The sequence below is a fragment of the Leiobunum rupestre genome, chromosome 3 (assembly GCF_980474605.1).
Source record: "Leiobunum rupestre chromosome 3, qqLeiRupe1.1.hap1, whole genome shotgun sequence".
NCBI classification, from domain to species: domain Eukaryota; kingdom Metazoa; phylum Arthropoda; class Arachnida; order Opiliones; family Sclerosomatidae; genus Leiobunum; species Leiobunum rupestre.
The window spans coordinates 28,660,473-28,683,027 of NC_143386.1; the positions used below are offsets into that span (position 1 = coordinate 28,660,473).

General features: G+C 35.3%; 2 protein-coding genes across 3 annotated transcripts in view; both read left to right on the plus strand.

Annotated features, from left to right (window-relative positions):
• Window positions 1-2,046: 2,046 nt before the first annotated feature.
• Window positions 2,047-22,555, plus strand: part of LOC149951376 (adhesion G protein-coupled receptor L3-like) — a 31,022-nt gene continuing 10,513 nt past the window's right edge. The window contains exons 1-10 of one of the 2 annotated variants that reach the window (XM_090168018.1): window positions 2,047-2,427; window positions 2,559-2,612; window positions 8,240-8,405; window positions 12,354-12,451; window positions 12,524-12,646; window positions 12,834-12,952; window positions 14,807-15,040; window positions 19,406-19,517; window positions 19,582-19,786; window positions 21,673-21,813. In XM_090168018.1, the coding sequence (XP_090024144.1) occupies window positions 2,361-2,427; window positions 2,559-2,612; window positions 8,240-8,405; window positions 12,354-12,451; window positions 12,524-12,646; window positions 12,834-12,952; window positions 14,807-15,040; window positions 19,406-19,517; window positions 19,582-19,786; window positions 21,673-21,813 (1,319 nt within the window). In that variant the 5' untranslated portion in view covers window positions 2,047-2,360. The remainder of the gene's footprint in view (window positions 2,428-2,558; window positions 2,613-8,239; window positions 8,406-12,353; window positions 12,452-12,523; window positions 12,647-12,833; window positions 12,953-14,806; window positions 15,041-19,405; window positions 19,518-19,581; window positions 19,787-21,672; window positions 21,814-22,555) is intronic. The other variant, XM_090168017.1, reaches the window with a different exon arrangement.
• Window positions 15,548-16,907, plus strand: LOC149951377 (uncharacterized). Its single transcript, XM_090169076.1, has 3 exons — window positions 15,548-15,844; window positions 15,920-16,304; window positions 16,363-16,907. The coding sequence occupies exons 1-3, from the start codon at window positions 15,548-15,550 to the stop codon at window positions 16,905-16,907; spliced, it is 1,227 nt and encodes a 408-aa protein (XP_090025202.1).

Here is a 22,555-nt window from a genome sequence, read left to right on the forward strand (position 1 = left end):
AACAACGCTAGAATGAAACCTTTTCCGGTATTGTTTTACTTGTTGAACAGTTATTGCAATGCGTAGAAGCACAAATATTATCAGATTTTCAAGAGTAAACATTTTTACTACTACTTTTTAAATAAAACAATCACAAAAACTTGGGTATTTAATTATAAAACATGTTAGCTAACATAAACGTACTACCCGTTTTTCAAATTCACAGCTTAAATTTCTGCTTCTGATTTTAAACCCGATAAATATTCTTAAGCGTTAGGTTCTACGTGGCCTAGGCCAAGCGCTCACAATGCCTTGTGGAAGGCAGGACGAATACGAAACGGAGAGCCAGTGGGCGCCTAGCATATAATAATAATAATAATAATCACTACCGGTTGTCTGCTAGTTATCGCTCCCGTATATTTTTGGCTATTGGCTCCTATGGACAGCTTGTTTTTTTTCATCAGCTCGTATCTTCCTGAAAAAGTGTTCTTTTCCAATGACACCAATTTCTTGGAACATTTTCGACAGCACTCTACAACTTTCTTATTGAAACGTTTTTTCTAACACCTACCGGTGAAAAAATATTTATTACAAAACCCCGAAATTATTTCCGATTTTTCTGAAATTTAGGATTTAAAGCGATCCCACACTAGAAATTATACCCTGAAAATTTCGCTACTCTATCTCTTGCAGTTTCTAAAGAAAATGCCCAGTCAGAGCAATTCAAAACACCCTGTATATATTGGGATTTTGGGAGCAATATATCTGGACGAGCGACACTTAATAGAACAAAAATTTATATCGTTTTAAATATATTTTAACGAATTGAAGTTTATTTAAATAACAAAGCAAATATCATATTAATTCGAAGTATAGAAATTTTAAGTTTGCCAACTTAAAGATTGAAATGCCTAGCGTGCCGACTCTGGGAAAAAGTTGGTAGAAGTACATTTTGAGATCGGTCAAATACGATAAAGTCGATAACAACTTTTCTTTCATATCAAAATCCGTTATGATTTCTATTACCAGGAGTAAACATTATCAGAAGTATATTACTTAGAGATAAATAACCACAGCAAGATTTTATGTAAAGGGGAAACCGAAGAACTCGAGGGAAAATCCCTTGAGCGAGTAGGGAAAGAACTTTCGAACTCAACGCAGATTTAGGCACGTCTTTATCGGCCGCAGTCCAGGTCCCCTTTAAATCAAGGGCCCCCATCGCGGTCAAAAAATAAAATCAAATTAAATTAAAAATTTAATTTTACATTTACTCTGCAAAATGCTTCTGATACACCCAAACTTAGGTTAAATGAATAGGACGCAAACAGTGTTAATTGCCTAAATAGGTACGTTTTAAACTTTTGATAAAATAAATTCTACTTCCATCATACGGATTTAATTATGTGCTTCTGCTATTACTATTCGAACCTTTTTTACCTAAACAATTTAAAATAGATTTGGGAAAGTCATTTTCCAGAATAAACACAACCAAAACCAGGCCCAAACATATTTTAAGACGTAACTAAAAATAATATTTATTTCGTACTCAGACAGTAATTATCCCAGGACTTGAGATTGCCGTCAGTATAAATGTTGTGATTAGTCATTTAAGCAGAACAGGGTACGTTGTTGCACAGGCCAATCACAGCGAGATTTGAATTAAATAAAGCTTAATATTTCTTTATTTCCAAAAAATGAGTCCGAAAAATCCGTCATTACCATGTTAGAAAACTTACAGGAAACCGATTATTTTAGTCAAACATTCAAAACGGAAGTCAACCCTAGCTCTCTCTATATCTGTACTTCCGGTATCACGAACAAAAAGACGTGGTAGCTTCTTTCATCCGTTGTTTCGAGATTCCTTTTAACGCAATATCTGTTCTTTGGAAATTTATAAGACGTCTTGTTAGGCCTAAATAGAATAAATATGCAACGGAGACAAGCGGAAAGAACGTACATTTCACTGAGTAACGTCAATTTCGCTCAATATACGAATCGGCCTTTTGGGGTTCCGTTGCACCGCTGTAGAGTGCTTTTTCTCGAATGCGGTAGAAGTAGTTGAAAGGGCGTTCCTTAAGTCATCAAATTGAGAGAGGAGAAACTTGTTGGAGTCTTAAAAAAAGCTAAAATAAAACTTCTCTTTTCATTCACACTCTGGTTGGTGGCGAACATCCACCCATTGAGGATAATCTCAATTTTGGTAAAAGTGCTACGACCCTCGGCTCCGCACTTCCTTCGGGGATTTTACCAAGCTCTCGTTTTTCGAGTGCTCCGGGACCCGCGACGGAAGAAATAAAACATCGCCTCTCGGCTTGTGTTCAAAGGAGAGACAGCCTAGAGAAATGTCAAAGAAACCCAATTAATGACAAGTTGTTACAAAGATGTTGGTTGACCTTCGACCCTCTCTATTTTTCGCGCTGCTTTGGATTTCGAGCGTCGAATCGCAGGGTTCGTATTTCTTATTAATGTTTTCGCGGCTTTATTTTATGAATGATTTTGGCGCGCTTTTAATTATCAATAAAGTTTTATTTGATCTTGTAATTAATGTAGTGTTTTTTCGCGTCGAAACTGATTTGCAGAAAAGGACATCGAAGGTTGGAGCAGAAGCTTTTCAGCAGATTCCGACGAAATAGGTAATTAATACGTTTCTAATTACGGGAAAATCTTTAATGAGTCTTAGATTTGTGGTAATTAGTGAAAATTTCTAAAAAATCTGTAATTGCTTCTATCAATTAAATGGTTGAAAAATTATTTCCGAATTTCTGGTATATTTGAGCTAAACTTACGTAAATATTTTGATTCACTGAATGAAATATGCCGTCATGGACTCCTTATCTTTAGAGATAAATAGTCCATGATGCCGTCAACGTATCCTAATAACTTATATAGGGTACTGAGAACGTATAAGTGTAACCGTTTAAAGAACGCACTCTCAGAGCAAAAGTCAAGCAAGTCCAAAAATACCTTTTTAACAAAAATTTACTTTTCATTTTACATCTACTCATCTAGAATAACGACAATAATAATATAATAATCCATGTATATTAAAAAACTGTTAAAGTAACATAAAATAAATTAATAAGTCAGTTATATCTAGAATTTATCGAGGATTCCTATTTCGAATTCTTTTCAAGAGTTACATATTTACTATTTAGAACAGACTTCAAATTGAAGCAGTAACTCCATCTATAGGAGCTTTACTTCAATTATTTTTCTATGCACCCTCTATTTTGCCGCGTTCTTCGTGTATGATTTCGCTATTTTAATTAAAGCAACTGTCGGCTCTACCATTGCCACCTGTATTACAAAATGGCCCTTGTTATAATAGATGGCCATGAATCTAGCCGACTTTTTAAAAAACAAGATGGCACAGCCACAATATAGCACTCTTGATTTTACCCCTTTGATTAAAAACCACGGCTCAGCACTGGCCTAGGTAGGTAGAGAGAACTAATACCAATCGAATGACGCCTGAAATACTTTTTATCGAGTTCCGTTGAAGAGAATTCGTCGATTCCCGGCGACCTATACGGAGCTATAGCTTCCACTGTATTATTCACCACCATTACCACCACCGCGTACATCAGGAGCAAAAATAACAGCCTCTTTCCTCTATACTAGAGGAAGAGGCTAAAAAGCGACTTCAGTGGAGAGCGTGGTGCCATCTATTTATGGCAAAGGAAGATAAAATTTAAAATTTAGCCAAATGATAACGTCGTCAGAGAGCCATGATTGTAGAGTATTTATAGTTAAACAACTTATACTTTATTTTAGGGTTGTAAATTTTCCGGAAAAATAAAATTCCGAAAAATTTCCAGAATATTTTCTTGGAAATTTTCCGAATTGCGGAAATCGGAAAAATTAAATATTGGAACATAAATTACTTTTTAAGGGTTTTTAACATTTTAAACTTTTTATCGATATAAAATGTCTAATATCAGTAAACATACTACAAAACATTAATAGTGTTACATTGTTTATCAGTTTAAAGCTAGTCTAGAGTTTTAGTTTTACTTTTAGATTCGAAAAAATGAGGCGAAAATGCCGCTTTATTTAAGTTTTCAAACAATAAATTAAACTAATCGTGGAATGAAATCGTTTTCGGAAAAATACGGAAAATTTTCCGGAAAAAAGGCCTCGGACAACTTAAGTAGACTTAAAATTAAATTATGTATCCCAGGTAAAAATATCTATATAATTAGGGCGTTTGGTTGGAGGTCGCCTAACAAAGAGTTGGGTGTGAAAGTTCGAGCTTCGGTTTGTCGTTTTGGTTTTGGGTTTGATCCACACTGTAACTCCTGAAGAACAAGATGTCCCGGACATTTAAGTACACACAATCCCCCCGATGTATTAACTATATTTTTTAAATATTAAATTTAAATTTGAACAAACAAACCCAAAAATAATTTTGTTTAGTTACCTGGTACAAATACTATAATTTTGCATCATATTACAAATGGTACTATTATTTTGAAAGCGTACTAAATAGTACCAAAATGTACCATATTTACAACCTATTGTACTATAATGATACTATTTTTATATTTACATTATTTCTACTACGAAAATAATAAGAATTTCATATTTACTATACATAAAATCGTCGCCTGAAAGTAAAAACCACTTAACTTTATAGTTGCCAGATCACTCGATAGTCGATACCATAGAAATCGGAATTTCTAATCGGCAAAATTTCAAAAATCGTTCTAGTTAGTTATTCCGATTTCTATGGTTGATAGGCCTACTAACTACATCCACTCCCCATAAAGAAACGACACACAGTTATCTGTATGTTTTTTTTTTTTTTAGAAGCTCGTTATGAGCCATTGTGACGGGTGGGACAATACAGTCCGCTCGTCCATTTGATTAATCAGGTGCGAGATATGTGTTACGGCCACGCCAACGGGGGGATACTTGGGGATAGGGTTGGGACACCCGTGGCGGAAGTATGACAACCACCCGTTGGGGGATTAGTGGTCGTCCTCACACGGTCTTCCACAAACTCTGCCTCCCGGCCGCCTGGGATTACAGGAGTGAGCCACTACTCCCGGCAGTTATCTGTATGTTTTGCAACAAAAACTTGAAAGCAAGTGTCAGCTCGACGTCAAGTAGCTCTTCTTTCAACAGATGTCGCTATCGTCGTAATCAAAACAAGTTAGTTAAGCTACATTTTTCCCAAAACGCGGGTATTTATTGGTACCCCTCGCGTTGATTGGATCGTTTGTAAATTGGTCAATGACATAAATTACAGCAATTATAAACAATATTTTTACACGGGGTATATAATTTAGGTTAAAATCTACTAAATAGAGTATAAGTGTTCTAACTATAATACTCTACAAAGGCTCTCTGACGACGTTATCATTTGGCTATTTTGAGTTTTAGCTTCCTTTGCCATAAATAGATGGCACCACGCTCTCCACTAAAGTCGTTTTTTTTTCCGAAGAATCGGCTAGATTCATGGCCATCTCTAATAACAGGGGCCTTTTCATAATACACGTGGCATTAATAGACGGTAAAATAAATGGGGGTGGAATTTTAAACCGTCATTGCCACTTAAAAACTGGACACTAGCCAGGGAGGGAACACGGGATTGGTTGGTATTGGAGCATGCGCAGAGACCAATTTTTAACTGTCGCCGAGTAACAAATATCTAAATCGTGATTCTTCGTAGAGCACGTGCCGCCATCTAAGTAAACTAACCGTTATATTTCGGGAATAAAAGCTAGACAAAATGGTTGTTTAACTGTAAATTTACCTATAACTTGAATTCTTTAAATTAAAATACAAATTATTAACTGAGATCAATCGTAATAGACGTGAAAAACGGTTGAAATGACTTCCGTGACAATTAAAGTCGCGAAGCGGGGAGGCTGGCAGCCATGCTGTCACGAAACGTTTCCCCTTTTTCCGTACCCTCAAATTCAAAAACCCTTCAGAGGCTGGGAAGCCGTTGGAATTTATTTTACCGTCTATAGAGCCCACAGTTGCTTTAAATTAAAAGTAATTAATACTATTTTATATTGGTACCGTAATTTCTATTGGGGTACTATAATTTTTTATCCTTTGTACAATCACGGATTTTGAATTCTAAGTCCGTGGACCGTGGTTCAATAATTCAGCAAGAAAAATCCCCACTTGAACGCCTGAAGAAAAAAACCTAAGAAAAAACCCGCGGCAATTTCCGGTTAGAGTAGCTTTTTCCATTACAATAAATAAAGGCTTTATTTATTTTGAAGCCCAGGGTCAAACTCTTAAAAAGGTTGGGGTTTTCTTTGGCAGAACCAATTTTTGCGCACGGTCAGCAGCTGTACGTGGCATTTTCGAGAGTTACATCCGCTAGCAAAATAAAAGTAAAAATTCTACCAACTAATTATCAGGGAACGTGTTTACTAAAAACGTTGTTTTTCAAGAAGTTCTCCGAGACTCCGATAAAAGTTTCAGGCGTCTGCCCTATCATAATAATTGGTTACTTAGCATTTATCATATTATTAGTATTATTAGTATTATGCTATTGACCAATTTACAAACGATCCAATCAACGTGAGTACCGCCTTTTGGATTTCGACGCTAGCGACCTCTACTGAAAAAGATCTACTACACTTCGAGCCGCCACTTGCTTTAAAGGGAGTATAACCCTACGTGTTTGGTAGGGTGCACTAAGCTTACTCAAAAATCCACACGAGGCGCTACGGTGAAATAGTAGGATGATTTCCAGATAAAACCTCTATAGCACGCTGATAATGATCTATATTTTATACTAGAAATCTACCTGTATATTTGGGTTTAAGGTCATAACCCTACTGATTTCCCCGTTATATTTTTGAACAAAAGCATCGTAAGTAGTGAATTAACTATATCTCAATGATTACGTAAATAGTTAAGTCATAAACGTGCTATATTTTGAAATATATTTTCTTCTTGTAGTTTTCCCTAACTATCTATTAAATATCGACTTGATCCGCATTCAGTAAGAAAATTCGTGGTAAAAAATTCTTATTTATTATCCCAAAAACACACTATGAGTTTTTATCTTAGGCGCCTGGGTGGAATGGAAAACTTTTCCCCCTAAATTCCGATAAAGGTTATACTCCCTTTAAAGGGAATATAACCTCAGGTATTTGGTGTGGAACACCAACGTTTGCAGCTCTGGCCACTCATGCCTTTGGCTTTAAAAATGTTTGGCGCCACTGTACAGGATAATTTTAAAAATTGAAGTGGTCTTCCATAAAGATTGCTTTGCGGGTTATATTCCCTTTAAGACCTATAATGGATCGCGCTTTACTAAAGTATCGCTTATTTAGGAGATCATACTAGTGGGCTAAGTACACTCGGACGTTCTAAGTAACCTGAATGTGCTCTTTATTGTTGGTAATCTTAGCTCTAGCCTAACTTTCTCTTTCCGGGGAATTTCGGAAACCACATTTATTCCGACCTTCTGCTATCAACAATTTATTCATTTTCAGATTTTACTTTTACATTGGAAGTTAGGGAGGCTATTTATGTATTGAAGGCAAATAAATTTATTATTTCTTGAAACGTTCATTACTTTCCTAGACAAAACACAGACGGCTCTGTTTATTAATATCTTCTAGACTAAACCGTGCCAAGGTATTCTCACAAATACCAAAAGTAAATTTCTTAAATCTTGAAGCTTTCTTTAGGTTCCTAGATTAAACAGAGAGGGCTCTGTTTATTAATATCTTCTAGACAAAAACGTGTAATATTCTCACAATTACCAGAAGTAAAGTTCTTATATCTTAAAGCTATAAGAACATAGAGGGCTCTGTTTAAGTATTAATATCTTCTAGACTAAACCATGCAAAGGTATTCTCACAAATACCAAAAGTAAATTTCTTAAATCTTGAAGCTTTCTTTAGGTTCCTAGATTAAACAGAGAGGGCTCTGTTTATTAATATCTTCTAGACAAAAACGTGTAATATTCTCACAATTACCAGAAGTAAAGTTCTTATATCTTAAAGCTATAAGAACATAGAGGGCTCTGTTTAAGTATTAATATCTTCTAGACTAAACCATGCAAAGGTATTATCACAAATACCAAAAGTACATTTCTTAAATCTTGAAGCTTTCTTTAGTTTCCTAGACTAAACATAGAGGGCTCTGTTTATTAATATCTTCTAGAATAAACGGTGCAAAGGTATTATCACCACTACCAGAAGTAAATAAATAAATTTACTTCTGCAAATTCGTGATTAGACTAGCGTAATTATATGATTTTCTATTAACTTTTGGTTTTCAGAGTACACTTTGTCAAATTCCAAAACCTCGTGGGAACACGCGAATAGTATTTGTAAAGCGGGAAATGCGGAATTACTGTGTTATGACTCGAAGGAACTGACCACCTTGTCCGAGAAACTGCCCGTCCTCGAGGACCGGGAAGTCTGGCTGGGCTCCATCTGCGGAAGGTATGTACTGTCAAGAACGTATTTAGGTCTACCGAGAACGTACGAGTCTTCCACGTCCGCCGTCGTGGCCTGCTGCCTTAGCACCTAGCTCGAACGAGCGGAAAAATTAACATTTTCCAAATAGCTGTTTTTGTAAAATACGGGAGGTCACGTGTAAATGTTTTTTTTCTACGTCACTAGCTATATTTATTGAAGATAGAGAGCACGCGCTCGAGTTGATAAAGATTTTGGAATTTGAAGTTCACGTGCGAAACGCGCGTGCCCATAAAGTACGAAAAAGCTTAAAGCAAGTGGCGGCTCTATCATTGCCACCTGTATTATGGAAAATTCCCTGTTATTAGAGATGGCCATGAATCTATCTGATTCTTCGAAAAAAAAGCGACTTTAATGTAGAGCGTGGTGCCATCTATTTATTGCAAAGATAGTTAAATTTAAAATAGCCAAATAATAACGTGGTCAGAGAGCCATTGTAGAGTATTATAGTTAGACAACTTATACTCTATTTAAGGGACTTAACCTTAATCCTATATCCCATGTAAAAATATTGTTTATAAATGCTGGAATCTATGTTATTGACCAATTTACAAACGATCCAATCAACGCGAGGGGTACCTATAAGTACCACCTTTTTGATTTCAACTCTAGCGACATCTATTGAAAAAAGAGCACGTCGGGCCGCCACTAGCTTTAAAGCAAGTACTAGCTCTTTTATCAACTGATGTCGCTATCGTCTAAATCAAAACAAGATACTTAAGCTACATTTTGACCCAAAAGGCGGGATATAAAAGTACCCCTTGCGTTGATTGGTTCGATTTTAAATTTGAAATTATTTAAATTATAGTCATTTATTAACAATATATTTATATGGGATATATAATTTAAGTTAAAATTCCACTAAGTGGAGTATAAGTTGTCTAATTTTAATTCTTCGACGACGTTATCGTTTCGCTATTTTGAATTTTAGCTTCCTTTTCCATTAATAGATGGCACCACACTCTCCGTTAAAGTCGTTTTTTTCGTAGAACCGGGTAGATGCATCGCATTATTTAATAACAATGGCCTTATTATAATACAGATGGCAATGATAGAGCCGACAGTCGCTTTAAGCTTAATTGTGACGGAGATAAAACATTTTACAGCTTAATTTTTTGGTTTTATTTTATGGAAACACCTACTGTATAGCGCCATCTGGAATCGATTCTAAGAACGTTTTTTTTATCTTTCGAGAAATAATAACTTATAATTTAGCTCGTGCAAAAATAGTTTTGGTTGAAATCTAGAATTGTAACTCTGGTAATCTATTCTTGGAGGAGAGAAGTATTCTGGAGTGGAAAAGTCGGGCGGCACCTGCGGCTTTGTAAAATTCCCATCATGCTCTTTTTGGTCGGACGTCATCAAGCCAGAATGATGGCAGATAAAGCTGACGTCCGACCAAAAACCGGTTTAACCGGGGTAGTCTGGGTAATTCTAACAGCAATAGGCGGGAAAGGACGTTCTTATTACCGCTATGGGATTTTCCACTCCAGAATACTTCCCTCCTCCAAGATCTATTAATTTGATTTGGGTCGGCAACGGCGTTTCTTGAAAATCAGCCCGGCGGCGGCGGCGTGAAGGGGCAAAGCTAAGGTTTCTCCCCCTTTTGAAAATTTGGAATAAAAAGAAAAAGAAAATTCGGCCACGTGTCATCATTGTTTTACAAAACCACTCCTTATGTTTTGAAATTAATATGAATATCTTGATCTAAATCGAAATCGTGGCCGCAAGACGCGCTCACGGCCAAAGTCAATTTCAATAGGAATAACTCAAAACAATTTCCAACGCCAGAGACAGATGGCGCCACCGATAAAGTTTCTATCTTTTAAGAAATGTTCTCGAAATAAAGAGGTTTAAACTGTAACTCTTACAGTAAATATTCCCAACTCAATGGTTTGCTTTTCATAATTTTTCGAAGGAAAATCCTTTAATTATAGTCCCTGGCAGATGGCGTTACTGTTTGAATTTGAATTAAGAATTTTAGTTTGATTTATCATGAAACAAGGTCTCATTGAATGAGTTTTCTTTGGAAATGTTATACAGAGGCATACTTTCGAGCGATTTTGTTAAAGAGTAATAGCGTTTTCCATTTGACTGCTCTCGAGCACTCTAGATCGCTCTGATCAACATTTTATGTTCCATTAGCGTGCTCGGATCTGCTCCGATCAATTTTCGCGTGTTCCATTTCCCGCTCTCGGGTGCTCCGAGATCCCCCCAAACCGATCTGCCGATTTCGACAGATCAACGGATCGAGATCGAGATTGGAGCAAATTTTCGCGTGTTCCTTCTAGATTTTTTGGCAAAATGGCAGACCAAGACGCGAAAATTTAAATTACTGGCAGACGAAAAACAACAAATAGCGGGAATATGCTAATGCAATAATCCATTTGCGGTTTTACTCTAGTCGATTGGGGCGAGATCTATGACGTCAGAGACAGATTCAGAGCGAATCTTGAGCAATAAAATGGAAAACTCTATAAGTTGCGAATTATTCGTTACCGCCTTAATTTTGTTATTAAACGAAGCGCTTATGTTTAAAGTACCCAAATATAAAGGTTCGTTGTTTTCCTCTTCGTAGTTAATTAGTAATAATTAGTAGAACAAAACAATTTTAATTTTAGCGTGGTGATTGACGTCATTGACTACACGTTATTTATCATTGGCCGCTATCCCCAACATAGAGTTTATAGTCCAAGAGCCCATGACAAAATAAGCATGTGATAAGGTGCACGATGGGTCAAGGTATTTTTTAATTAGGATAGTGATTTGTAACAAAGAACTGTTTGTCTTACGGGTCAAAGTGGGGGCTTTCCGGAAATACGAACCACGTGACGTCACTTCCGGTGACCTTGAAATTTGATATGACCTGGTATTGGTATCATTCGATTGGTCTCAACGTGCTCTTACCAAATATCGCTAAATTAACCTTCAAATCTGAACCAAGAGGCGTATAAGATTAAAGAACTAATTTCGAGCCCCTCCCAAATTTACATGTATAAGACAAAATGACTTTTTTAGTCTTATACGCCGTTTGGTTCAGATTCGAAGGTTAATTTAGCGATATTTGGTAAGAGCACGTTGAGACCAATCGAATGATACCAATATCAGGTCATATAAAATTTCAAGGTCACCGGAAGTGACGTCACGTGGTTCGTATTTCCGGAAAGCCCCCACTTTGACCCGTAAGACAAACAGTTCTTTGTTACAAATCACTAACCTAATTAAAAAATACCTTATCACATGCTTATTTTGTCATGGGCTCTTGGACTATTAGGCCTGTATATAAAATGTAGATTCCGTGGTCAAATCCCAAAACTATCCTATAAAATTATGGGATTCTACTACCGAATTTTGTACGTGGGTGCTTACATCTAGTAGTAACAAACACAAGGAGAACGCAGCTAGCCTTTAAACACGCTAACGCCGTGTTGGGTACAAATTTCATTTGACTAGCCTTTACGCTGAACGTTTTACGGGCGTGGGGGAAGACAATTTCCCTTAGAGCGCGCGCTAAATTGGCATCGCCATATTATCTAGAAAGGATATAACAAGAATCATCTTGGTAGGATAGTATATATTGTCTACCAGATGCAGTGGGAAAAATTCAGACGGAACCACAGTCCATGACGTCACGAACTAGGCGCGATAAAATTATCGTTCAGTATAAAAGCCGCAGCTTGGCACTGCACGTAAATTTAATTTTAATACTAAATATATTTAACAACGGTATTTCGTCAAGTGAGTTACATTTTCGGAAAACCCATCATCAAATGAACGAGAAAAATATAAAGTAGTTCAGTTTCTATTCCGAAAATCTATTTGCAACTTTCTCTTTAATTACGCTATGGACTCGCATGTTCTCGGTAACCATCGTTCTTGGCGTTTTAATTTACAAGTAACGATGTAATTCGACAGGGAGGAGAGCAAGTGCATGACCTTTAATTTCGAGGCGACGAACTGGGGCCACGACTGTTCCAAGTCCAGGAGCTTTGTCTGCAAGAGAAAAATTAAAAGCAAGTACAACCCGATTTTAAAAGATGTTACTCGCGAGTATTTGAGGTCTAATTCGAAGGTATTTTCCGTAGAAAAAGGCGATGACTGGTGTCCAGGGATGGTCCAGTGGGGTGTTAAATGGCCGAGTACTCCGAGAGGTCAAACGGTCAAGCGAGTTTGCCCCAGCTCCAGTTTGGTCACTTCGAAGCAAGATGGTATACTTCGATAATTACGTTCTTACATACGCCACGCGCTTATTGGTCGCTGTGTGTAACCATAAGATTATAATAACTGCTAAGACCAGATATGACATTCACGTTTATCCTCAGTGTTTAGGTTATGTAGGCGAAGTTTAATGCCCTTTAAAATATTTTTGTTATTGATGTTTATAACCTCTTGCAGTACCCACTGGAAGTTCTTCATGGTTTTGCAACTCCATAACGGGACAATGGACCCCAGAGTCGCCCAACGTGGACAACTGTCTTTCTTCCGGTATTGATTGGGCTTCATTCATGCAGCAGGTAATGGTTTTTTGTCCTATTTTCCTCAACTTTAACATGAACACTGTCCTATCCTCAACTTTTATATTACTATTGTTCTATCTTCATCTTTAATATTAACATTCTTCTATCCTCAACTTTAATGTTAACATTGTCCTATCCGCATATTTAATATTAACATTATCCTATCCTCATCTTAAATATTAACATTATCCTATCCTCAACTTTAATATTAACATTGTCCTATTCTCATCTTTAGTATTAACATTCTCCTACCCTCAACTTTAATATTAACATTGTCCTATCCTCATCTTTAATATTATCCTATCCTCATATTTAATATTAATATTATCCTATTATCAACGTTAATATTAATTAATTTAATTTTTAATTTTATGTTAATATTACCATTGTCCTATCCTCATATTTAATATCAACATCATACTATTATCAACGTTAATATTAACATTGTCCTAGCCTCAACTTTAATATAAACAAGGTCCTATCGTCATCTTTAATAATAACATTTTCCTATTCTCATCTTTAATATTAACATTGTCCTATCCTCATCTTTATATTAATATTGTTCTATCCTCAACTTTAATATTAACATTGTAATATCCTAATCTTTAATATTAACATTATCATATCCTAATCTTTAATATTAACATTATCCTATCCTCATATTTCATATTAATATTATCCTATTATCAACGTTAATATTAACATTGTCCTATCCTCATATTTAATATTAACATCATCCTTTTATCAACGTTAATATTAACATTGCCCTATCCTCAACTGTAATATAAACATGATCCTATCATCATCTTTAATAATAACATTTTCCTATTCTCATCTTAAATATTAGCATTGTCCTATCCTCATCTTTATTATTAACATTGTCCTATCCTCATCTTTAATATTAACATTGTCCTATCCTCATCTTTAATATTAACATTGTCCTATCCTCATCTTTAATATTAACATTATCCTAACCTCATCTTTATATTAATATTGTTCTATCCTCAACTTTAATATTAACATTGTAATATCCTAATCTTTAATATTAAGATTGTCCTAGCCTCATCTTTAATATTAACATTGTCCTATCCTCATCTTTAATATTTACATTGTCATATCCTAATCTTTAATATTAACATTGTCCTATCCTCATCTTTAATATTTACATTGTCATATCCTAATCTTTAATATTAACATTGTCCTATCCTCATCTTTAATAGTAACATTTTCCTATTCTCATCTTTAATATTAACATGGTCCTATCGTCATCTTTAATATTAACATGGTCCTATCGTCATCTTTAATATTAACATGGTCCTATCGTCATCTTTATATTAATATTGTTCTATCCTAATCTTTAATATTAACATTATCATATCCTAATCTTTAATATTAACATTATCCTATCCTCATATTTAATATTAATATTATCCTATTAGCAACGTTAATATTAACATTGTCCTATCCTCATATTTAATATTAACATCATCCTTTTATCAACGTTAATATTAACATTGCCCTATCCTCAACTTTAATATTAACATTGTATTATCCTAATCTTTAATATTAAGATTGTCCTAGCCTCATCTTTAATATTAACATTGTCCTATCCTCATCTTTAATATTTACATTGTCATATCCTAATCTTTAATATTAACATTGTCCTATCCTCATCTTTAATAGTAACATTATCCTATCCTCATATTTAATATTAACATTATCCTATTATCAACGTTAAAATTAACATTGTTCTATCCTCAACTTTAATAATAACATTGTCCTATCCTAATCTTTAATATTAACATTATCCTATCCTCAACTTCTATATTAATTCCGGTGTCGACGTCGAAGGTGTGGGAAAGGAACATCACTGAGAGTAGTCGGACTTTAATCAAGCTCATTTACAAGTGTAAATTTCCGGGAGATATCGTCAATGCTGTCGAAGGCGTCAACAAAATTCTGCACAGGTCGCAAAGTCTCAATTCTTCCGAGTTTCAAAACTTATTTCCCGTTGTTGGTGACGATATTGTCGTTGCGGCTGACGTACTGATAGACAAGAAACCCTCTTGGGTGCAACTTCACGAAGTTAGTGTACAAATTATGTATTAACAAAAGTATATAAGAACGAGAGAAGTAAGATTATATTGTTAACGTTATTCACTTGAAACACTCTTGAAAACCTCCCATGTAAGCCACGCCAAGTGTATATATATAATAATAAAAAAAATCAGCTAGGCTAATACCCTTGGCACCACCTTCGGCCTAAGTCAACAATCGATTTTTAAAGCCATTAATTCAGTTGGCTGGGTTACAATGCGTAGGAGGGTGGTGGCAAGCCCTTCATGCCACGCGAGCTGACAGCTCCCTATACTAAATATTACGGTATTACCTTTAATCTCAACAAGTTTTTACGGAGCTTAATTCCAAGTCGTCGACACGCGGTAATCACTGCCAGGAATCCATGGGTACGTTCAGTAGAGCTCATCGACTAAAAAGCGCTGTTTCTTTAAAACTGTAACCGCTGAGCTCTGTCGTCATAATGACGTAGAAATTTGTTGAACGGGTATTGTTTAGTAATCGATTCTTTTTAAAATGGCGGCAAATAATTTTTCCGGGCAAGAAAATCGAAAAAAACGAAAACTTCTGTATTTGATCGTAAATGAACTTGTTACCGATGAAATAATTGAAAATGGTGGTGTTAATATTTGTTACACTCCTAACTATTCTAAAAAAACTAAAAATTGCGCCGCATTAATTGCAACAACATTCACTAATTCTAAGCCTCGGTCTAGACCTGTAAGAATAACAGACTATGTGGAAAGTGTAGTACCATATTATACAGAAAAAGATTTTAAATCTCATTTTCGAATGAGCAGGACCGCTGTTGAAGTAAGTTAGATATTTATCTCGACTCTTTCGTTCAACATAACTCTTTGCCTTCATTTAATAACTTGTTTTCATTAGGAATTAATCAACATTTATGGAACTGCGGTAGCTTCTGAAAAACTGTACATCACTATATCTATCCAAAAAAGGATATTAGTTTCATTATGGTTGCTGGCAACTCCGGAGTCATTTAGAAGCATTGGGGATCGTTTTGATCTTTCCAAGGGAAATGCACACTTTGTTTTCATTGAATTTGTTAGAATTGTGTCAAGATTAAGACAACAATACATTACGTGGCCTACAGAGGTAACAATGAATACTACAATGACAGTTTGCGAGACAAAATATGATTTCCCTGGAACTATTGGAGCGGTTGATGGCTGCCACATTGACATTAAGGAGCCTACTGTAGATAAAAACTCCTATTACAATCGTAAGAAGAGAACTTCAGTTTTATTACAAGGTAAATAAATTTACGATTTTAGTTTTTGAATCTTACTAATTTTTCTGTAAAATTACAGGAATTTGTAATGAAACTCTTCTTTTTATTGATTGTTGTGCTGGATGGCCTGGCTCTGTCCACGATGCTAGAATGTGGCGTTCTAGTACCATCTACGAATGTCTCAGAAATGGCTCAAGGAATGTGTCTAATGGGCATGTGTTGGGTGATAGTGCATATCCCCTTGATTTGTTCCTTATGACTCCTTTTAAAGAAAATGGTCATAGAACAAATCAACAAATTGCGTACAATACCCGCCATAGCTCAGCCAGGCAAATGATCGAACGTGCATTCGCATTGTTAAAGGGTCGTTTCCGAAGGTTGAAATATCTGGACATGTCCTTATTAGCTGAAATCTCGGAAGTCATAATGACTGCGTGCATATTACATAACTTCATTTTGAGACTTGATGGAGATGACGATGTGGGTGACTACATAGATGAAAATTTTGACAACGTGACAGCAGAAATTGTGCAAGAAGCTGACAATGCTAATGCAGATGCTGCAAAAGCAAAACGTAATGAAATTACTGTAAATATAACGCCCCTAAGAGAACTGCTTACATGACATTTCATGTCACATTGGAAGGTAGTATCACTGGTACTGACTTTAAACCAATATTAGTCTATAACCATTAAATATGAAGTCAAAATTTAGCTGCATTTAAAATCATTTAATTAAAATCGATGTATATCTCAAATTAATAATTTGTTCATTAAAACTACCTCATACCCCTGAAAATGGCACAATAACGTGACCAAAACTAGTCGGGTTGAACATTTTAAATTTTAAATAAACTTTTTGTGCACTTAAAATTTTTTTATTTTATTTTTCAACTCGTCATAATTTACAAATTTGATCTTTTATTTAAATCACATATTTATTAGTGAGTCCACCATTTTTGTTAAAGTTTCATTTTTGGTATCAAGCCTTTTTAACAGTTCGGTTTGAAAAGTTTCGGTTTTCTGAATAGCAAGTTTCTCTATTTCCTCATTTCTCTTGGACCACTCTAAGAACCACTCTGGAGGTTCTTGGGAGGGTTTGACTTTTCTCTTCTTTATTTCTTGTACAACAATGGTTGTATCCATGGTTTTTAATGTGGATGATGAAGAATGTAGCGAAGGCGATGAGGAGTGTAGCGAAGGAGACGAGGAGTGTAGCGAAGGAGACGAGGAGTGTAGCGAAGGCGACGAGGAGTGTAGCGAAGGCGAGGAGGAGTGTAGCGAAGGCGACGAGGAGTGTAGCGAAGGCGATGAGGAGTGTAGCGAAGGTGATGAGGAGTGTAGCGAAGGCGATGAGGAGTGTAAGGAACGCGATGAGGAGTGTAGGGAACGCGATGAGGAATGTTGCGAAGATGTAGAGTATTTATTTTGGACCGGGGAGCTACATCTTGACACGTTACCACTAGTTGATGCTAAATAAAATAAGAGTGATAATTACCTTAAAAATTATAAACAAACATTCTAACTCATTAATTACCAGTAGGTGATTCACCTATTGAGTTTAATAAATTTACAGGTGCTATTGCATGGTCAGTGCTAAATATGTCATCCATTTCATCATAAAAAGGCCAAGTTTGTTTGCCTTGGCCACTTTTGTTGGATTTGTCTTTCACTTTCCTGTAGCTGTAACAAAAATTAAAATATATTTATTACAACCATCTTATTTGAAAATAAAATTCCATAAACAACTTACGTTCCTTTAAGGTTCCTAAATTTAATATCGCAGTCATCAGCAGTCCAATTATATCCTTTCTCCTTCATTTGCTCGCCTATTTTCCTCCAGATATTTTTTTTCTTTCTGGCATTGTCTATTTCATCCTTATGATTGGAATACAAACTTATCAATAACAGTGTTGATTTTGTATCCCATCTACTAGAAGAACCTATGGATACAAAACATTGATTGTAAAGATATTAGGATTTTGGGAGTAAACTAAATAGTTTACCATTTAATTCATCGTTTTCTGTAGGTGTGTTCATTTCATCACTCTCTTGCTCTTGACTGATAAAACCAAAACCATCATCTTTTGGACTTTTCTTAACATTTATTGGTTTTCCACATTTTGTTTCTTCTAAAATGTTCTTTTTTTTAAGATCTGTAATTACATTTTGTTTCTGTATGCCGGTTGATTGTGGTTGATTCAATACGTTTTTTTCATTTGTTGAACTTTTTTGTTTTGGTGGTAATCTTTGAGGTTTTACACCAATTAATTTAGCTTGCTTCAAACAAAAATTAGCAAAGGTTTTGTCTGAAATAAATGTTATACAAAATGTCTCAATAGATATTACTAATTGAAGCAGCGTTTTAAAAGGCTCTGATGCAGATATGCACCTTGCACCACACGGTAAAATGCCAAGGCTTAACATTTCACAAAAGAATACATTCATACAAATTCTGTAGGAAAACTAGTATCAATAAAATTACAAACAATAACATACCTCTTACAATTCTAGCGTGATCAGCAGGTCTGACAGCAATTAAATAGAACGTTTCGTGAGAATCCTGGAGTGCAATTTGCATTAATTGATCCGCCATTTTCCATTAAACCAACGCGTTTGACCAAACTTTGACGTCACGATGACTAAAAAACCGACTCTTCGAGCCGATGACTTCGATGAGTTATCGATAAGCATCGTGACGTCAACACCGGAAACGAGAAAAAGCGTACAGTAGAAAATTGGTGTCAGCGCTTACTCATCGCTGTCAGCGATGAGCTCTACTGAACGTACCCCATAGCTCTACTTGGAATGCTTATCGCGGCAGATTTTCTTCTCTATGTGGCTGACGGTCTTTTTGACGTCACAATGTTAACTTAACAAACAACTACGTGAGAGGGGAGCGTGCGCAAAGGGAATTTTTTTCTAACGTAGGCGGGGTCAAAGCCGTCATATTGATCTTACCATTCGCGATACAGCAGGATAAGCATTCCAAGTAGAAGTATGGATTCCTGACAGCCTCGAGGTAGCATTTATATCCTCGGTTGAATACTTTTCTCTTAAAGATATCATATACTTTTGATTTTAATGAAAGAAAATTTATAATAAATGGTCTAAAACCGTTAGTTTCAACGGGTGAGTCAAATTGATGAATTGATGGATTTGGTTGAGGAAACTGGCTTCCGTCTCTCGAAGATAGCCGGCCAGCCCAGAAGAATTTTGAAAAGGAAGAATATAAGTTAGTTTGGCTAATATCCCAGATATTTAAAGGTTGACTAGTGTCTAATCGAAATGAATCGTAGTTCTGGAAGTACTGCGGAACGTGTCTTCTGGGGCTCGGCTGAGCTTCCCGGACGCCAGTTGCTGGAATGTGACCAATGGTACCTTCGGCTACATCACCCTACCGCCGCTACTGAACCGCCCCGGAAAGGATGACCGGGTGGTCTTTACCTGGTACGATGGTCTGGTCGATATATTACCCAATGAAGCCCAGTCTTTTAGAAACAGGTAAGATTTGTTTGTCCCTTTATTCAATTTCTAATGTAGTTACTGTTCAATTTATGACCTAATTAGTGTTCATTTTATGACCTAATTAGCGTTCATTTTATGACCTAATTAGCGTTAAATTTACGACCTAATTATCGTTCAATTTATGACCTAATTAGCATTCAATTTATGACCTAATTAGCGTTCAATTTATGACCTAATTAGCGTTCAATTTATGACCTAATTAGCGTTCAATTTATGACCTAATTAGCGTTCAATTTATCACCTAATTAGCGTTCAATTTATGACCTAATTAGCAATCAATTTTTGACCGAACTAATGGTAAATTAATGACATTAGTAATTTGTTTTTGACGAAATGTGTGTTTAATTTATAACCTAATTTGTTAGATATTTGACCTAAGACGTTTTGAATTTATGACCTAATAATGGTTAAATATTTGACCAAAGACGATTTGCATTTATGACCTAATAATGGTTACATATTTGATCTAAGACGTTTTTCATTTATGACCTAATAATAGTTACATATTTGATCTAAGACGTTTTTCATTTATGACCTAATAATAGTTACATATTTGACCCAAGACGTTTTGCATTTATCATCTATTTTTTGTTAAATACATTAACCTAATTATTGTGAAATATTTCACTTAATTGTTACATGTATCATCTAATTAGATCAACCTAATTATTGTGAAATATTTAACCTAATTAGTGATAAATATTTGACATATTTAATGTTAAATTAATGACTTAATTGGTGTTAAATTTGTCATTAATTAATGTTAATTAAATTACTTAATTGGTGTTAAATTTGTCATTAATTAGTGTTAATTAAATGCCTTAATTGGTGCTAAATTTGTAATTTATTAATGTTAATTAAATTACGTAATTAGTGTTAAATTTATCAATAATTAATGTTACATTTGTCATTAATTCGTGTTAAATTTTTCGTTAATTAGTGTTTAATTTATGACCTAATTACTTTTCAATTTCTGACCTAATTATCGTTCAATTTATGACCTAATTATCGTTCAATTTACGACCTAATTAGCGTTCAATTTATGACCTAATTAGTGTTCAATTTATGACCCAATTAGTGTTAAATTTATGACCCAATTAGTGTTCAATTTATGACCTAATTAGCGTTCAATTTATGACCTAATTAGCGTTCCATTTATGACCTAATTAGCGTTCAATTTATGACCAAATAATTAGCGTTCCATTTATGACCTAATTAGCGTTCCATTTATGACCTAATTAGCGTTCCATTTATGACCTAATTAGCGTTCCATTTATGACCTGATTAGCGTTCCATTTATGACCTAATTAGCGTTCCATTTATGACCTGATTAGCGTTCCGTTTATGACCTAATTAGCGTTCCATTTATGACCTAATTAGCGTTCCATTTATGACCTAATTAGCGTTCCATTTATGACCTAATTAGCGTTCCATTTATGAACTAATTAGCGTTCCATTTATGACCTAATTAGCAATCAATTATTGACCGAACTAATGGTAAGTTAATCATCTAATTGGTGTTAAATGTATGACGTAATTGTTGTTAAGTTTATCATCTAATTAGTGTTAAATGTATGACGTAATTATTGTTAAGTTTATCATCTAATTAGTGTTAAATGTATGACGTAATTATTGTTAAGTTTATCATCTAATTAGTGTTAAATGTATGACGTAATTATTGTTAAGTTTATCATCTAATTAGTGTTAAATGTATGACGTAATTATTGTTAAGTTTATCATCTAATTAGTGTTAAATGTATGACGTAATTATTGTTAAGTTTATCATCTAATTAGTGTTAAATGTATGACGTAATTATTGTTAAGTTTATCATCTAAATAGTGTTATAATAATTCCGTTTTAGATCTCTCAATTCGGCGGTTGTCGGAGCCAGCATTCCAGATCGCGATGCACTGAATGTTTCCGAGTACATGGTTCAAATTTTGCTCAAGCATAAAGTCCCCGGTGCCAAGAACCCAATATGCGTCTACTGGACACGATATTGGTAAGCCTTTGTGCGTTTGTGTTTGGGGGTGTGCGTGTTTGATAGCGTTTTGCCCTTTTTAGCCACACCCCTCTAGTTATAGAGGGATTGAGGCTGTTAGATTCACTCTTGATAGTCCAAGAGCTCATGACAAAATAAGCATGTTTTAAGCTACACGATGGGTCAAGGTATTTTTTAATTAGGTTAGTGATTTGTAACAAAGAACTGTTTATCTTACGGGTCAAAGTGGGGGCTTTCCGGAAATACGAACCACGTGACGTCACTTCCGGTGACCTTGAAATTTGATATGACCTGATATTGGTATCATTCGATTGGTCTCAACGTGCTCTTACCAAATATCGCCAAATTAACCTTCAAATCTGAACCAAGAGGCGTATAAGATTAAAGAACTAATTTCGAGCCCCTCCCAAATTTACATGTATAAGACAAAATGACTTTTTTAGTCTTATACGCCGTTTGGTTCAGATTCGAAGGTTAATTTAGCGATATTTGGTAAGAGCACGTTGAGACCAATCGAATGATACCAATATCAGGTCATATAAAATTTCAAGGTCACCGGAAGTGACGTCACGTGGTTCGTATTTCCGGAAAGCCCCCACTTTGACCCGTAAGACAAACAGTCCTTTGTTACAAATCACTAACCTAATTAAAAAATACCTTGACCTATCGTGTAGCTTATCACATGCTTATTTTGTCATGGGCTCTTGGACTATGACGTTATCGGTGGTGATGGTGGTGGCGG

Bases quoted from the DNA above. Each gene is read 5' to 3' on its own strand.
- LOC149951377 (XM_090169076.1), top strand. From the start codon at position 15,548: ATGGCGGCAAATAATTTTTCCGGGCAAGAAAATCGAAAAAAACGAAAA. The intron at 15,845-15,919 runs GTAAGTTAGATA...TGTTTTCATTAG, and splicing joins TGAGCAGGACCGCTGTTGAA to GAATTAATCAACATTTATGG. The intron at 16,305-16,362 runs GTAAATAAATTT...GTAAAATTACAG, and splicing joins AACTTCAGTTTTATTACAAG to GAATTTGTAATGAAACTCTT.